A 19342-nucleotide genomic window follows, 5' to 3' on the forward strand; every position below is an offset into this window, starting at 1 on the left:
ACTAATTGCAGGCAGCTGGTGTTACTTAAGGAGGCATTAGCCCACTGCTCCAAATCAATTATACATATTTTATTTTATTATATTTATATAGCTGCCCATCTCAGGAATTTGACTTTGAGTGGTGTACAATAATGAACAAAAATATAAAAAACAGAACAGTGAAGATTTGATTATTTAAATAAAGCCAGATATTCTAGAAAGTAAAACGGGCATTAGAAAATATTGTTAATAACAAAGTTGAAGGAGTGGATGAAATATCAACAGAATTGTTTAAAATTCTAAAAGATGATTCAATTAAAGGAGTACTTCCAGTCTGTAAGCAGAAATAGAAAGTACAATATTGGCCAAGAGCAATTTATATGCATATATACACCCATCATCCATACACATACACAAAATCTTTATTGAGATGACTGATCTGTATAGCAATTTATAAACCATATCAAACAAAAAAATGCCAAAGAACGTTCAAAGTATCAACAATTACACTAGCTCAAGATTTAACTTTAACAATATATGGAATGAGAAATGTCAGATATACAAACTGGATTCCAAGATTTTGCAATCCAAACTTTAACAATACATGGAACGAAAAATGTCAGATATACAAGCTGGATTCCAAAGAGGCAAGCTGAGATCATGTTGCTAACATGTAATGGATGATGGGAAAGGATGTAAAGTTCCATAATGACATCTATTTTTGCTTTATTGATTAGACTGATGCTTTTGACTTAGTATGCAACAAAAAAAACTTTAAAACATGGGTGAGCCTATAAAGTCCGCCAATTTAAAAATGTGTATATTGACCAGGAAGCAAAGTAATGTGGAGTTCAAATGGAATAAGGAGCAACAAACTAATTGTGCCAAGTTTGCATATTTTCACCTTATTGATTTAATTAATATGCAAAAGATATCATTCTGGACTAGAACAAATAGCCAACATCAGCATCCTCAGACATTCTTGAGGATTGAAGTGAGGAAGACTTAAGGAACCTGTGGATGAAGGTGAAAGAAAAGATTACAAAAACCATTGTACAATGTTACTAAAACTAAGATTATGTCAACAGGACATCATAGCCCATCATAGCCCAATACAAATTGGCAAAAAGCAGTAACAGTCCTTATTTTCCTAGGCTCAAAAATTTCACAGGAATTTTGACTATAGCCATACAATAAAGAGACATCTGAAAAAGATTGTGTGGAAAACAGTTTATGGCAGATGAAAATGAAAAGACATCACATTAACAATAAAGGAACATATTGTTAAGTCACTGTTGATATGGCTTGAAAAGTTAATAATCTGAATTACTGAAACAAGAAAATGTCTTGCAGTGCTGAAGAAAACTATGAGAAATAGCTTGGACAGCAAGAAAAACAAATAATTATAAGTAAATGGTTCACTACAAGCATTACTGATGAAACTATACATGAAATATTTTGGACAAATACTTTAAAGAGTCTTGTGGGAAGACTCTGATGGTTTGGAGAACTGAAGACAATTGAAAAAGACATTGTTAGAAAGATAAGTATCTATATCATGGTGAGCTTACCAGCAACTGAATGACAGAATGATAATAATACTATTACAGTAGGTCCTGATTTGTTCCGATTCATGTATTTCCAGAACATGTCATGGTTCCGACAGATGAAACTTTTCAAAGAACTTCTAGCCATTGTTTACCTTAAAGAATCTCTGAGTAGCAAAGCATGGGCACCAACACAATCAAAGCCAAAAACTGAGTTCCCCTCCCCTGAGCACATGATATCAAAGCACAATTCCCTCCTCCAGCTGACAGTCATAAATCACATTCTCCAATTAGTTTGAAACATGAGCTTTTCCTCCAGTTCTCCAGCCCACCAATTCTTATCATCTCTTATTTCAATAACCTTGGTTCTCACATTAGGTTCAGCTAGACTCTCATGCACATTCCTTCCCCCCTCCCCAGCATCATCTAACTCTGAAAGCAAAAAAAAGAAAATGATTGCATCTCCATTTGTTGTCAATGCAAAAACATCCGATGTTAGCAGCGTTGACAGAACATTTTGAAGAAAGAGATGCCTTTTTTTTAAAAAAAGATTCAATTGAAACTACATCTTTAGTCTGAATTCAGAGCACATTACAGATGTGTGCCCATACCTGTTGTTTTCTTTCCCTCAAAATATAAAACGATCAATTGGAAAGCCTGTTTTTGAAACACATTAATAACTTAAAATGTAGTTTAGTTTTTACATAGCACAATCTAGTCTTCAAATAAAAGACAGTATTGTGTCAGGTCAGCCCTGATGCAGCTGGAACATACTTCAAAGTATTAAAGAGGAAATGTACTAAAATAATAGTGAAACAAAAGTATTCTTGTCCTTAGAACAGATGCTGATCAAGGAAGCCATAATCCTGTTAGCGAACTACACGTATTACCCGGTGACTGTCTTAAAGAGGAATGTACTAAAGTCCTTGTTTAAGCAAACGTAGTCTTGTCCTTAAGGCAGATGATGATTGGGATAATTATATCCTGTCTACACGTACTACAAGTAATTTTCTTCTGTAAACTGTCTTTGGGTAAGAATGTGTAGAATATTAACCACATAAGTAACAATGTATAAGAATGTATAACTAGGAATTAGAGGTGTATAAAAATGTCTGTTTATGAGCCCTTCAGGGTTCAGACTTTTGCTTTGTTCAAGCCTCCTGAACCTGCGCATTAAACTTTTCCTTTTCTGAAGAGCTGGTGTGAGTCTCTTCTTTCTACAACAGTTCTGGTGATAAAATTATTATACTTGGATCAGCGTCAAACATTGTGCAAAATAATTGAGCTTGTCAATCAACTTGGCTTTCATTACAGCCTTTATCAACACTCCTGCAATACAAACTTTGTACACCTTCTATGATGGGGAATTCAAAAGGAAAAAGAAATCCCATTGTATGTTTCTGCTGATGGTAGTTGATGATTCCTGTCACAGTCCCCAGAATATCTCAAAATCTGTTTCTAAAATCACCAAGCTTTTAGTGTAGCTTCTAAGAATGCACAGGGGAGGGAGGAAAATGCTCCATCACATGGTCTAAGTCCCTGGTTGCAAGATTGGATTTTACAACTGAACTTCAATACTGTGTACAAAGCAATAAATACAAAATTGATTTAACTGTTAAAAGGACAGGTCTTAGTTTCAGTCCCACATAATAAGGCCTGAAGCAAACTACATATGAATAAGATTTATATCCTGAGTCATGCTTTTATAAAATGCTCTTGTGTAAGGACAGTTTATTCTTATAAACAGCTGGTTATAAATGTATCCCACTCTTTCATCAAACACAGTAGTTTACATATTTAGTTTGAACTTTTTTCTTCTGACAACAAACCTGTGAACTATCAGAGATATATTTCCTCAAAAAGAAAGAACTACAATATTCTACAGTCTTTAACTGTTTGATTTTAAAATAGGTATATCCTGCATCTGGCTGAAAGAGGTAGTCCTTGACTTATAACCATTGGTTTAGCAACTGATCAACTTTACCATAGCATTGAAAAAAGTAATTTACAACCAGTCCTATCACTTACAACCCGTGCGTTATCACCATCATCCCATTATCAAAATTTGGGTGCTTGGAACTGGCATGTGTTTATGACAGTTGCAGCATCCCAGAATTATGTGATCACCATTTGCAACCTTCCCAACTAGCTTTCAACAAAGTCAATGAGGGAAATCAGATTTGCTTAACAATTATATGATTCTGTCACTGGAGTGATTTGTTTAATAACCATGGCAATAAAGGTCATAAAACCAGGTTATACTCACTTAACAACCACTTTGTTTAGTAACCAAAATTGTGATCCCAATTGTGGTCATAGATTGAGGACCATCTGTATTCACCACGTGGTTTAAACAAAGTTAAACTGACTGCCATTTTGACTCATCTCTCTTGCAAAATGAGCAAGAGCTACTGAAAACACATTTGCACCAATAAGGTATTGAACAGACTTTAGGCATTTTAATTAAATAAATATGATGCTTGGTGGAGCAGAGGGCTAATGCCTCCTTAAGTAACACCAGCTGCCTGCAATTAGTGCAGGTTCGAGTCCCACCAGGCTCAAGGTTGACTCAGCCTTCCATCCTTCCGAGGTAGGTAAAATGAGGACCCAGATTGTTGGGGGCAATTAAGCTGACTTTGTAATAATGCCGCTTGGGGTGTGTGTGAAAGCCCTAACAAGCAGGCATATACATAGAATGAAGGCTACTGCTAAGCTTGTAAGCCGCCCTGAGTCTTCAGAGAAGGGCGGGATATAAATGGAATAAAAATAAATAAAATAAATAAATAATACCTTCCATCTTTTTTTTAGCATAATCAAGGCAAGATCAGAGTAAATAGACTCCTATTCAGAAAATATATTGCCAAGCAATACTTGTGTCACTATCCTTCTGAAGCACAGGTTTTCCCCAGTCCAGCTCAACACATTAAGACTGAATCTTAGATTACTGTTCCCTAACGGATTATATATGCTTGATTCTAAGCACTTAAGCAGTCTAAACATTTTCACTTGATCCCAGTATATTCACAGGCTTGGTGACTACTACTGAGGAATATGACATGAGAGTTCCTAAAGAGACCTAATATTTATAGGGCCTTTCCAGTGTGTTGCTTCTGTTATGGAACCAAACAAGTCAGTTAAGATATGATTTTCCCCATTAATCTCTCCATTCCATTAGGTCTTGTTAGGTCAGACCCACTAATTTCATTCTGCAGAATGTTCTCTAAATGAATGGGACTGAAATACAGACATGGACAATGCACCATTATTTTCACAATCAAGATTTCCAAATCCTCTCCAGTTCACCCACTTCCTCTAGATTACTGTTGTTCAAAATCAATTTTTTTCTATCCATAACAGGCAGCACAGGAGAAAATGCACAAAGAAGTTCATTGAAATACATTAAAAAGATGCAAGAGTCACTGGTTGGGTTTATACCTCATTGTAAGCCAAAACAAACAGTAGTATTGCCTCTAGCAATCCAAACCAATTTCTTCACATTGGTCACACCTTCACCATCTCCAGGTGAAGATCTCTTAAGGCAGGAGAACAAACAGAACTCTTTCCAAAACTCACCCCATAGAGAGAAAACATTCCTACAAATGGTTGCTTGCTTTCAGAGTTTGAGTTTCTCTAGGTTTGTAGGACTCTATCCAAGTTCTAACAGGGTTGCCAGTGAGATTCCCTAAAAAAAACAACCCAAGATTTACTTTCAAGTAAATCCAGATACTTTATGAAGAATCCAGGTAACAAAAACCACAATGACTCAGGTTTAAACTATTTTTACCTATCTTATATAGACTGTAATGCAGTGTATAAAAACAGATTTCATTAAAATTTAAAATTATGACACCTAGAAAAACAGACAGAGATAAAACTCAGAAATGGATTTAAAAATCCAACACTAACAACTCTGGTCTCTAGAGTGAAAGATTCACTGTTTCAAATCTGATCATCTGGATTCTGGATTCTTCCAGTGCTTTTTTTGTAAAAGAAAAAGGTGCCGGAACTCACACATGTCATACAACCCGCCTTGCCTACCCTACAAGGTTCCATCCATAAAAGGTGCCGGAACTCCGTTCTGAGCATTCTATGAGAAAAAAAGCCCTGCTTCCTTCACTGTAGTTCACACTCTATTCCTGTAGAAAATTATGAAGAGGCTCGTGTAATACCAACAAGTAAACATTTATAAAACAAGTAACAGTATGGATTAGGAGCTGAACTACTACTAAGAATATCCAGGCTGAACTTTTGGCCACAGAAACTTATTAACTGTCTTCTAATTAGCCAATTTCTCTCTCTCTCAAGATTGTCTGGACAAATTAAAGGCGGGTTATATGTAGGCATTGCTGGAGAAAGAAAGCAATTATGTTTGGAAGAGTTAGGGGTAAAAAGAAACCAGGCTGACAAAGAACAAGGTGGCTGGTCACCATCAAAGCTAACACTAGTTAGAGTATAGAAAAACTCAAAGTACTGCAAAATGGGAAGATGTGGAGAGACCTGGGCCATAGAATCGCCAAGAGTCGGACACAACAGAATGGATGTCATCATCATCATCATCTGCAAGCAACCTTGAACTCCCAGAGGGCAAATGGGATATAAATCTAATAAGAGCCGAATCAAAAACTCTATTGTCTCATTTGATTGGTATCTCCCCAAACAATAATAAAAATTCAGGGAAGGGTTTTGTCTATACAATGCCTATTATATCAAGGCGTTCCTTTGTATTATTGATATGTACGTTTAAATAAATGAAATCTATTAGGGTGGAACTGAAATTCTTACATAGGAAGCTGGTTCTTCGGACTAAAAGAAATACTCATAAAGTGTTGGATAAAGTGACGCTTCTGTTCCCATTGTTCATAGTTTGAATTAGCGTTATGTGAGAGATGCTGTAAAAAAAATAATCAGCAGCATATCAGTAGCAGACATGAAGAGATTCAGCTTTTTGTATTTTACCGGAGGATACAACGGTTAAATTTTCCCCTGCCCCGCAAGTTTTCAAAGCAAAGGAAGCGAGGGAGGGAACAAAGGGGACGTAGCAACCGCAGTATTAATCAAAAGTTAAAAGGCGTTTCGTGCTCCGGGATTAAAATCCCCACCACCCTTCCCAAAGCCATTCGAAACAATCCCGAAAATGGGATAGGGTGCTACAATGAAGTTTCTAAACTGCGCATGCTCTCACCGACAAACTGCGTTCCCCCGGCTTCTCAGCAGGACCTTTGTTACCTTCTCCGGGCTCAGCAGAGCCGATTTGGTTCGTCTGCGCAAGCTCACATTTATTCTCCCGGTGCTGTTTGGCGGGCCGTGTCTTTTAGCCCGGCTGGCGGGAAAAGGCTGGTTGCCGTGGTGACGGGACGCGGAGTGTGGCTCGAGCAGGTCTCGAGCCAAGCGGGGAAAGGGCGCGGAACTGCGGCCGCTCGCGGCCATGACTGGCATTCTGTGCGATTGGCTGAATCGGGAAGTGAAGCTCTCGCGGACAGTGGGTGAGTCCAAGGAAGTGGGGTTTCATTGCTTTGAGGCCCAGGCGAGGGGCGTCGCCCCTACCCCACTGGTCCCCAGCAGGCTCCTCCAACAGGAGGGAACATTCATATTTTTTTTCCCCCAGCTTGTCTCGAAGCAGACCGTGTCTTTTATCTGGAAACCGAGTCCCACTTCATTCAGGGTGGGAGAAAGCACCAAAGTGCATGATATTTTGGATATGCTCAGAAGGCACTGCTGGTTTTGGTGTTTTGCTTTGCCACAGCCTTGGAAAATGGGTGTCTGGGTTGACACTTCTGCCTGCCTGCCTTTCTTTGCTGCAAGGGAAGATTAAAAAAAATAGATTAGAAAATAATAGGAGGTACATCTGAGGAGAATGCTGTGCGCATCTGTGGTGTTGGAATTGAATAATGGATTATATGCCAACACCTAGCAACCCTATAGATTTTAAGTTTGGCATTAAGCTCTTGGAAACTTTTGAAGTGCTCCATTTTTGATGACTGAGAGCAAAAGGTATTTAATGGCAGTACATTGGAAATACCTTAGAATTGAAAACAACTATTTTTAGCGGCAGTGCTTTATGAAAATAAAAATATTGGACCATGTTTCCACACAGTTACTTTGTACTGTATTTTCCAATTATTTAAAAGAAGCACATGGGTTAACTTTTTCTACAAGCTGTTCATGTTGACTATTTTGATAGGCTCTCTGAATTTGCAGAAAGGGTTCTTTACAGTATTAAAAAAAAAGAATGGTGATTTAATGACTGCTGGATCTCTGTATGCTCTACCAATTATCTGAGGCCTGGGGTCCCTATTTATACCGCCCAGAGGGCCAGTGTGCCTGTACATACCTCGCTAGCTACTTGGCAATTTATCTACTGCACCTGAATTTTTATGTTCTTTAAAATATATTTCAAAAAATGGGGAGCTAACTTGCCACAAAGCAAAACACCATCCTCCAGAATAATCATTTATTTATATCCCATTTTTATTTTTATAAGTAATTCAAAGCAACAAACATTCCAAATATCCCCCCTCCTCCTATTTTTCCCACAACAGTCCTGTGAGAGAGAAGGTGACTGGCCCAAAATCATCCAGTCAGTTGTTAACTCACTGAACATTCCTGAACTTTCCTGGAATTTGAAAAAGAGAGCTATCTGTAGCCAGTGTTTTGTTTAGAAGTGTGTCCACCTGTCTTGAAAAAAGCAGAAAAAGTATAAGTGTAGGGTTGTGCATTGCTATAGTGCACAGGGACCCACTTATCTGCAATTCTTTAAACCAAATATGGCCTTTTCTGGGGAAGAAAGGCAGCTGCGTAATCCCAGGAAAAGCTGCATAATCCCAGGGGAAAAAATGCAACTGCCTTATTTGAATCCAGAATGCAGTGGTACAGTACAAGGGGGCAGGTAAAAATGAAGAAATGAACAATGAAGAAATGCTATTTGAAATAGATGCTTTGTAAACTATCTATGGCAAGTCTTCTCAGTCACTGTTTTGCAAAACATTCACAACAATAAATATCCATCAGAATCCAAATCTGGGGTTCCAGATTTAGATGACATTTATGGCTGCTTATTTTGTTTCTACCACTAGTAAAGAAATTAGTGAGAAATTTATCATTTTTATAATTATTCCTGAAGTGGAAAAAAACAATTGTATAAAAGAAGGCTTCAAATTTATATTGAATATATCATTACAATTAAGCCAAAGATGCAATTCCAGCAAATAGTAATTTGTTCACAGAAGTTCCCAGACTAACCCATAACATCTCCAGCAAGTGACAGAAAATCTGTTTTCTCACCTAAGGCCCGGAAGAGATAGTAATGAACTAAATAGTCAAGTAGTCCTCAACTTACAACCATAATTGAGCCCAAAATCTTGGTTGTCAAGTAAAGTGGATCACAATCCCGACACTCCCAGTTGTGTTAAGTGATTGCACAGGTCATTAAGTGGACAGCGTCCCATGTAAGGAGTGTGTGATTCCTCAGGATAAGGAGAGGGAGGCTCTGGGAGGCTCCATTCAGGAAATGAAAATCTTCCCTGCTGAAATCCAAGCAGTCCCTGAGTGAGAGGCACTTGCATGTGGCCTGCACTGGGCCTGTCAGGGATACCCAAAGCATCTTGAGCTGCTTACCTTATCATGCTGTGTCTCTTCTTTTTATTTTAGCTCCCTCTCATCTTTAGGGACTTGCAGAAAGAGCTTCCTGCCAAAGAATGTCATCTCTCCTCTGCATACAGAAGGGAATTCCTTCTGTGGGGTGCAGAAACAGAGCAAATCATCAGGATCTGAGCTCTGTTTCTGCACCCCACCGAAGGAATTCCCTTCTGCTCCCCTCAAAAGGCAGCTCTTTCAGTCAGCTCCCAGAGATGAGTGGGAGTTCTCTTGGCAGGCCACAGTAGCTTGCAACCTTCCCTGCCAGCTTTCCCATTGATATTCTGGGGAAGGCGCAAGAGGAAATTTGCAAATGACAATCACATGTTTGTTTGGCAACTGCTGGTGCTTAACAGACAGGTTGTCAAGCAACCAGATCATGATCACCAGGGTTTTTATGCAAAGTTTTACAACATTAGGAAGTGCTTTACAGGCTGCAAAGCACTCTTTCTGAGGTTGTTGTAACACTGACTGGACATTCAACCACCAGTTGTAAGGCAAGGACTACTTTTATTGTGTAGTTCAGGGGTCTTCAAACTTGGCCCTTTTATGACTTGTGGACTTCAACTCCCAGAATTCCTCAGCCAGCATGCCACAAGTCATAAAAGGGCCACATTTGAAGACCCCTGGTGTAACTTTTGACTGGCTGTCTCCTAGCAATCTAACCTTTATACTTAACAACCTTCAGACCCCTGCCTTTGAAGATTTTGTGGGGTAGTTTCCATAAAGGGGGGGAGCTCAAATGTCTCCAGTACTTCTTTGTGTATGATGTGATTAGATTGCTCCTTATAGGAGTTCAAAGCTTGAAAAACAGGCTGAAGCAATTTGCAACATCTATCCTCTCACACTGTAACTTATGATTAGCTGTCTGTTGTGGCTTGTAGACATCTTAGTAAAGAACATGACCTTCAGTTTAGTATAAAATTAAGATAGATTTTCTTCCAGCTCTATATTATGCTATATTTGAGCCTCCTCCTCTATCCATAAAGTTATTAGCATATAAAAGCCCTGCTGTTAATATTGTGACCAACTTTGAAAGAAGAAATTCCACTTTAATTAATAATAATTTATTACGTTTATACACTGCCCAACTCTTAGCAACTTTAGTTACTTTTAATAGCTTAGAATGATAAATTTTTAAAAAGGGAACCAGAATCTGTTCTTGCTTAGCACTTTTCAAATCAGGAACGGGCTTCTTTTGGTGCTGCATCTGAGCTGCATTGAGATAGCATAATTTTTGATGTTAATCAGCAGTAGCAGTTGCGAACTGATGTTCTAAGTTTCATAGGTGTCTATCTCTGAAATACTAACTCAAGCAAACATCACAATGTTTTCTGCATCAAATAGTTAAAAAAAATATACTTAACTTCTGGTTTGTTAATAAGTAGCCAAACATCTAATCCAGGTAGAGTTGTAATTGACTTGCCACCCTTTTATGAAGGCATTAATCAAGACAATCTTTTAGAAATATTTTTGTATAGTCTTGCTTGCAAAACTGAGTGGGCAACCTGTTCTTCCATTTATTTTGCACTGGGAAATTGTTTCACCTGTTATGACACATCTAAGCACAATAAAAGAATAATGCTTGTTTTTCCTTAGAGGTATTTTTATTTATGTACAAATGTATGCTGATTGTAGTTATTCATACAGTTGATTTGACTAAAACCTTTAAAAATTCCCTCTTTTGATAATCCTGAATTAATGATGTGGGTTGCATAGTTTGAATGATGCTTAGCCTTGAGTTACTTAACACTGAATTTCCAGAATGCCTGTTCAGATGCCTGTTGAGTATGTTTGCTTTTGTAGCCGCTGATTTACATAAGTCTCTGTTTCACTATTGAATCAGGACTGTACGTATTCCATTACTGTAGCTTCAGGGCTTTCTGTGGTATGTTGAAGGCTGTATATCAAAAGTGAGTAGGATAAGGACTCTCTCAAGAAAGGGTGAAAATGCTGCTAATGTCACCCATTTGTCCTAAATTCTATTTAAGGTAACCATTTTGGTCCTGCCTACTTTGAGGGATGGGGAACAATCTGGATACCACAGAAGAATTGCTGAGAAGCCATGATTTTTACACTTCTGACTTAAGGAAACAAATCTCTACCAGAGTTTTGAAACAGAGCTTCTTACGTGAAAAACCTTTGGATGGTGTTCCTTCTGAGCAGTCCAGTTACATATCTGAAATTCCCATAAGAAAACTAGGAAAGGATTTTGGTTACCCAGGACACTTTTATAGATTCAAGGGATGCACTATGGTTAGGTTCTCTCAATTAATAAGGACTCCAGAGGAACAATCAGTCCTTGTAGGGATCTGTTTATTCCATAGTTCCTAATGTTTTAGCTACAAATGCTTTCCCTCCAGAGCAGAGTTTCACCAACGCTGGAGATGAAATCCTCCTGAGGAGAAGCAGAAGAACCAATGTTCTATTCACTTTAGTTCACAGGACAGTGATTTTATGTTTTGTTTTGGGAAAGGTCCTTTGTTTACTGGTGTTAGGCTCACTTCAGGCTTATACCACAATTATACTTTTATTTCTTTGTTCAAACCTGCAAGAAGCTGTACCACTGATTTTTAGTATTTGTTATTACTTAAAATCAGATTTTGCAAGCAGGCTGAAAAATTAGGATTAGAAATTAAGTGATCCCCCAGGGCCATAGATTACATCCATTGCTTGTAAACTGTCCATCGTCACTTAGGTGAGATGGGCAGTGTATTTAATAAATAAATAAAGAACTTAGGGACAAGTCATATGGTAATGGATTGAAGCGGTAATTGTTTCCTTGGTTAATCTTCCTGGCCAGCATTTATTATTTTGAATACCACCTGCTATTCTATCCATAGGCTCTTAGAGACCAGCTGTAACTTTTGCTGATCAAATTGTGACCAAAGTAGCCAAACTACAAAGTAGTTTTCAGACTTAAAAGATTCTGTTACTGTAGTTACAATAAAGTAGAATTAACTCATTTGGTCATGTGTCCTGTCTGGTTTACTAAGGAAGGCTGATGTCACCACATTCTGAAGAATACATATTTTTATTTTATATTATATTAATTTTTGTTATTTGTATTATCTTAATCTTATTTGAATAATTTATATTTATTTCACATTGACATTTTTATTATTAACTTTTATTTGGAAGGAGATATACTGTATATGATATATCAAAAGTCAGTCCCCATAAAGTAGTTACAACTAATATTAACAATATTAGTTAATATTTTTCCAAAGAAAATGTTATTTAGGAATCTTCAAAGGTCATGTGTAAAATAAGAAAGGTAGTATTTAGAAGGAAATGACAACCAATTCAGACATTAAATTTAATTTGTATAGTATCCGTGGAGTCTGATTTTGTATAACAGCAATTTATTAAAAAAAACTTTTTCTTCAGTTGAGGGTGCTATGACACAGATTGTGTTTCACATACTATACTGTATTATATACTATAGTACTAAAACTCTCCTATTTGCTTGTGTATAGCCTTTAATTGGGCAAAATGATGCATTGTAGGGCAACATTTTTTGAACCAAGATACCTCAAATGGGGAAACAGAATGAGTCCAAAATTGAAGTGTGGTAAATTTCATGAAATATTTTATGACATAAAAATTATGATAAAACAGTTTTTGATGTAATACAAAATGTAATAAAACATTTCCTGGGCTGATGTTTGACTGTGCTATATATTTTAACATGGGCTATTTCCAAGGCAGATACATCTCTGAATGTATCCCACCTCTTCCAGTGAAGGCAGTACATTAGAAATTCTGTCATTGTTAAAGGCATTGAGGAATCTGGTATGGAAATATCTGTGATCTAACAGGTCATGGGTTGTCTACTCTAAATATTAATAAAACTCTTCATTTAAATATTGAGAAAAATCTGTTGGTGAGGTAGATTATGCAATTTAACTCATATTAGAGAATTCATAATTAACTTCTTCACTTAGCTATTTCCATAAATCTATTGGAAGATTCAGAGAAAGCTGATTCTATGTTAACATGGTGATAAATGAACCATTGTTTATTGGTGAGTTATATTTTATGTATTTATTTAATAAATGTATATAGATGCCCATATGCCTGGGAATTCTAGACAGCAAACAGAAATAAAAACATCAATCAAGCCATAGAAATCCATTGAAAATAAATTGGGTTGATATACTGTACATCATTATAATAATGAATGATTATGTATTAAATGCAAATAGCTGCAACTTATAAACAAAATAATTTCCTTTTTCCTTTGGAAATTAAATCAGATGCAGAATCTTTCGCCAGAGAATTTTCCTCTGGTTATCTCATCGGAGAACTTCTAAACAAGTATGAACTTCAGGAAGATTTTGATCAGTTTTCACAAAGCAGGTGAGTAGTATCAATACTGTTCTACTAACAATGTTCTGATTTACTGTATACTATATCATAACTAAATTACTGCAGGTTCAATTAACACTTCCTTGTATTGGAGAACAGGATGGGAATTTGTGCAATTCCCTTCCCACTTTTTATATAGAAACTTTCCTTTATTCCCATGTTTACTATTGCTCAGTCAGTTTCCCACTGAAACAGAAAAGGACTGTGTGGTCTCCTTTTCTGAACTACAGTAATCTGCACCCATAGCCAGAATGACCAATGGTTGTTAAAAATTACAAAAAGAATACCTTGTTTATACTCATGTCCCCAGAATTATCACAGAGATGGCTGTGATCTGCAAGGAACCAGCAAGTCAGAAATGGGCAATTTTTTTCCATATAACTGCTTCTGCTTTGAAAGAAAACTCTTGAACTGTCTCTAGGCCTTTGCCTTTGCATTGCAGAGACTGACTTTACAAACTACTTTTGGTGAGAGTGATGCAGCGCAGATAAACTGTACATTGGCAATTTTGGATAGTGTGACAGGGCTTGAAGCTTAGTAACATCTGGAAGGCAATAAATTCTCCACCCTTGCTGCAAGATATTTCCACCAGTCTGTAAAGGGAGAATACCAAAAGAGTAGAGCTTAGTACTCTTTGTATTCTTGCCATTGCTTGGTTAGAGACATTAAGTGAACAAGCAGCCCCAGTAAGAAGAACAGCAAGAGGAATAAGCAGTGGTTGGATTCAGTTATGAAATTCAGGAGGTGCTTGACAATGTTAATTTCTGATGTCAAGCCCAACAGCTAGATGATGATTTGCATTTCACAGTTTGCAGCTTCAGAAGGTACTGGTTTTTATATGATACTAAGTGATAGATTAACAAAATGTTCACTTGTGTCAATTTCAGAATCAGTATGACTGTAGGGGCAGGGGTAAGATTCTATTCTGCTTTTAGATTCCTATATGAATTAGTTGGAGATACGGACAGTAGTCTTGATGGACCTTGGACTTGTTGACCAAGTTCATGGTGTGCAAATAAATTATTATGTTGTATAATAATAAAGTATCTTGAGTTACACTAGATTCCTGATGACTACATGGAGAAAATCATGTAATTTTCATGGCAAGAGCACAGTATTGTTTGGTGCTGACTTCTAGGATTTTTTTCCTTATTCTAGTTTACAACCATAATATTTTTTAGTAGTCCAGTCCACTCCAAACAGTGACCAAGTCTAATTCTACCTAGATTTTTAAGTTAGTTTGGCTAGGAGTTGCCACTTAAACTTGTCAAACTCCAATGATTTGTTTAGCAATTGATTGTAAAGCAATTAAGATTAGATTGAAGAACATAGATTTTTAGAGGGATTAAAGCTGAAAACCAAGCATGTTTATGAGTTCTGACTTTGTTTGGTTCCATTGCTGCCACACCTCGTGAGGGTTACTGAAGGGTGTTAGGCTTGCATATCAACTCACAGGAGAACTTACATATTCTACGTATTTAGAATTTTTTATATCGTCTCTACAGGCTTGCCAATGCAAAACTTAACAACTTTTCTCGCATGGAGCCGACCCTTCAACTTCTGGGTGTACAGTTTGACCAAAATGTAGCCCGAAACATCATGACAGAGCAGCATGGAGCTGCTATCAAACTTGTGTACCAATTGTATGTGGCCCTAGAGAAAAAGAAAAAAGCAGGGCTCACTGGAGTTGCCATGGATGCAATGCGACCTTCAGCTCATGCAAAGCTTAAAAGTGTAGGAACCGAAATATATCGTGAGGTGAGCTTGTTTATGTTAGGACACATTTCTTACTGGTGAATTTCTGTCAGTAAAGCATTGCCTTCCTATTTACTTCTTTCAGGAACGAGTGAGGATCAAATGAGAATACAGTACAAGGACACAAAATCCTGTTTAGGTCACTTCATCCAGATGTCGAGAGTGCCCTGCTTTAATTGTTAATTGATAGTGCTTATATTGTGTTCCACTCCTGAAAGCGTCTGACACATATTATTATAATTCAACACGCAGTCCAGATGTTTGGATTGGATTTGGCATTTTTATCTACCTATCGAGCCTTCCCAAGGACCTGGCCTAGGCAGATACTGCTGTTTGATACTGTTAAAGTTATTGTCGCAGGATGTAAGCTGTTCCAAGTAAAATTGTCTTTTGCAATTGACTGATAGTATCTAATGTCAATGCCAATGGTGTTCAAGTGATGCTTCAGTTGGAATTGCACCTAAGGCGAAGGTAGCGAACAGACCTAATATAGTATTCTTGCCTCCTATTTTTATCACCACAACAACTATATTAAGTGGGTTAGGCTGAGAGGGAATGACTGGCCCAAAGTAAGTTGTTTTTGCCTTCTTAAAATCTATGTTACAAATTAAAAAAAACCCAACCCCTTACAGAAATTTAAGTGATTAATTTAAAAAAAAATTGATTAATTACTGCCAAACTGCAGAAAGTAGACACCTCTATTAAGTAATTTGCAACAATACTCTGCGTCCATTTTACTGCACATATGAAGAATGGGAGCACATACAAGGCTTTTCCGGTCAAATCCCGAGTGCCGCGTAACAGAGTGAGCGCCTGTTACTCGTCCCAGCTTCTGCCAACCTAGCAGTTCGAAAGCACGTAAAAATGCAAGTAGAAAAATAGGGACCACTCCGGTGGGAAGGTAACAGCGTTCCGTGTGCCTTTGGCGTCTAGTCATGCCGGCCACATGACCACGGAGACGTCCTTGGACAAGCGCTGGCTCTTCGGCTTTGAAACGGAGATGAGCACCGGCCCCTAGAGTCGGAAACGACTAGCACGCATGTGCGGGGGAATCATTACCTTTAGTTTCACAGTGTTGATTCTTATGGGGATTCATAGTACCACTGGCTTAAACCTCTGGGAAATTCTCAGAGTTGTTTCCCGTCATACTAGTTCACTGGAGAAAACTGGTACTTTAATTACAGTCTAATTCTTTGATTTATCTTCTCCCAATAGATATCTTCACAGCTCATTACACTTTCAGTTTTAAAACAATGAGCTGTTGTGTGAGGGCCTGTATTTCCTATCTTGTAAAGTTGAAGCTAGGCCATAGGCCCAGAAAATTAAGTAAAGAGATCAGTACTATATATTTTTCAGAATGAATGAATGAACCTTTATTGTCAAAGTACAACCATGTATACATTGAGATTGGCTGAGCCTCCCAGAATGTATGTTTCCTCACTTCACATGCATTATTATTCCCTCTAAGCAGGTTGTACTCTCACTATCGAGGCAAAAATCTGTTACATTTATAGGTAGTCCTCAATTTACAGCCCAAAATTTCCATTGCTAAGCAAGACAGTTGTTGAGTTTTGCCTCATTTTGTGACCTTTATTGCCACAATTGTTAAGTGAATCATGACAGTTATTAATTTAGTGACATGGTTGTTAAGTTAATCTGTCTTCACATTGACTTTGCATATAAGAAGGCTGCAAAAGGTGATCACATGACCCCAGTTTACAAATATGCCAGTTGCCAAGTTTCCGAATTTGGATCATGTGAACATGGGGATGCTGCAACAATTATAATTGTGAAAAATTGTCATGTCATTCTTTTCTGTCTCATTGTAACTTTGGTCACTAAATAAATGGTTATAAGTCAAGGACTACCTGTACTGCATCTTTCAGGCCAGGTTTACAGTTGAAATCTTTCACACATAAGCCCATTTTTTAAATTTTGCTGTATTTTATACTTTGCTTGAGCTAACCTGGACTCTAAAACAAGCAGTTACTAAAAAAAAAATTATAATCCAATTTAAGGTTCCTGGAGTATTGATAAAAATTATCAAGTTCCTGTAATTAGAAAAATAAAAAAATAAAACTAGAGTGTTAAAATGCCAAATATCATCCAACATCTCCAAATAGAGATAAAAGAATTCTAGTTTACAATAATCTTTGAGAATTATTGATGGTCAATGTAGACTTTTCCAATCTGACACCTCATTGACATATTCACTGCAACTCCAAGTATCTTCATGATGTATTGGTTATAATTCCCGGAATTCACCATCTGCATGACTAATGATACTGGTGGGAATAATGCGAACCACACTCCAAGACATCTAGATTTGAAGCTACTATATGGAAGAAGGCTCATATAATTAATGTAACAATCCTTCAGACAAGGTACTTTGCAGCACAAAAAAGCTGTTTGGAAGATCCCCTTAAATTATTAAATCAATCACCGTATTTTTTAGGTTTGACTCCTTAGGAAACAGCTCCTGTTAGTGCCTGTAAGGCCACTTTGCTTCAGTAAAAAGCAATATGAAGAGGTGCATCACAAGTGAACTCCCCTATGCATGTCTCAACCCCTGGTCTTTTCCAGTAAAAGTTCTCTTAGGAAATGGAAGCACAGATGAGCTACTCTAGAATCGATTAAATCCACCAATCCAGGACAGACAAGATTCTTATGCTTCTTCCTGTGTCATATACAGTAGGGGTCCTCAACCTTGGCAGCTTTAAGACTTGTGGACTTCAACTCCCAGAATTCCTCAGCCAGCTTTGTTGGCTGAGGAATTCTGGAAGTTGAAGTCCACAAGTCTTAAAGTTGCCAAGGTTGAGGACCCCTGATATACAGTATATGTTTGCATGTATATATCTGTCTCGTTTCATTTCAGCGACTCAAAACACTAGTACCACGCCAGGCAGACCTCTCACTCCAGCAGATTTCAGACAGCTTTCAAAACAAAGCCAAGATCCTGGAAAGTAAGATAGTTGGCATGCAATTAGTGAAACAACAGCAAGCCAAACAGATCCAGGAGGAAAAAAAGGTTGAAGAGTTTGAAAGGGTGAGTGCTGATTTCTTTCTCTGACCCAGCTCTACAATACCCTCATTTCCTGCTTTGTATTTAATCAGAGGCCACGTGTATTACTAAATTGGTCTTTATAGCTTAGTTTCCATCACTCTCATGCTCTCCAAACATGGCAAAATAACCTGTCCCAGAATTTTTCAAAAAATTGCTTGGCTGATTGGGCCTTCTAGAACTTGCAGCTTTTATGCATCTGAAGGACTCAAGATGGGAAAGAATGGTGTATATAGAGGTTTTAGCAAAGTAGTTAAGATTGTATTGTCTGTGGAGATTCTCAGTTATCCAGTCATAGTTGTCCCAAAGGTGCTTTTTCAAAAGGCAACTGGACTTTCTTTGTTTTTGCTTGAAGAGTTCTGAACTGAAAAAGCTTCTTGGATAAGAAGCAAAACATTTTCAAGCAAAAGCAGAGTCCAGTTGCCTTTTGAAAAAGCACCTTTGGGTTAAGATTGTATTGTATGCTATTAAAAGCAGAGTGAATTGTATTGTCTACACTTGATTATTTTGAGTTAGCACGCACATAGATTTATGCATCAAGAGATACACCCAGATACACTTTAAACAATCACTGGTTATGAGAGGAACTGGATGTCTTCACATATAACAGCTATGCACATGAGTGACTGTGATCAGATCCTTCCAATCCAGGAAGGGGCACAGTAGGAAGCTGTGCAAAAGCATCCCAGACATGACTGTCACCTGCTCTTTGAGCAGGAGTTGGATGTCTAGGAAGACCCACAAATTATGTATTGGGCCTATTTGGGGCAGAAGAACCCTGTGCAGCACCAAAGATGGCATAGTCTCTAAAACCCAGAACCACTCAATCTTGCCAAGGTTCAACTAAAACCTGTTGTTCTCTGTCTGGGTCCCAGGCACTGGGGTAGGATATCAGCAACACACCCCATGGCAATGGACAATGTTATCCAACAGCTTCATGTTGATTTGAATAGGAGGGGAATCTCATAGAGTTTTTAATGTGATAGAGGATAATATT

General features: G+C 37.7%; 1 protein-coding gene and 1 long non-coding RNA gene across 2 annotated transcripts in view; one reads left to right on the forward strand and one right to left on the reverse strand.

Moving 5' to 3' along the window:
* Positions 1-358: 358 nt before the first annotated feature.
* On the reverse strand, positions 359-6450 carry LOC308661889. The gene is made up of 3 exons (XR_014025041.1): positions 6309-6450; positions 5100-5208; positions 359-993 (listed from the first exon to the last, which is right to left on the reverse strand). It is a non-coding gene; the product is annotated as an uncharacterized lncRNA (long non-coding RNA).
* A 335-nt stretch (positions 6451-6785) lies between these two features.
* SPEF2 (sperm flagellar 2) overlaps positions 6786-19342 on the forward strand; it is a gene marked incomplete at its 3' end in the record, with an annotated part of 87637 nt that continues 75080 nt past the window's right edge. The window contains exons 1-4 of the mRNA XM_081316383.1: positions 6786-7009; positions 13418-13520; positions 15035-15287; positions 18160-18330. Coding sequence (XP_081172509.1) covers positions 6952-7009; positions 13418-13520; positions 15035-15287; positions 18160-18330 — 585 coding nt within the window. The 5' untranslated portion in view covers positions 6786-6951. The remainder of the gene's footprint in view (positions 7010-13417; positions 13521-15034; positions 15288-18159; positions 18331-19342) is intronic.

Source organism: Vipera berus (assembly GCF_964194415.1).
Source record: "Vipera berus genome assembly, chromosome: 2".
In the NCBI taxonomy this organism is placed as follows: Eukaryota; Metazoa; Chordata; class Lepidosauria; order Squamata; family Viperidae; genus Vipera; species Vipera berus.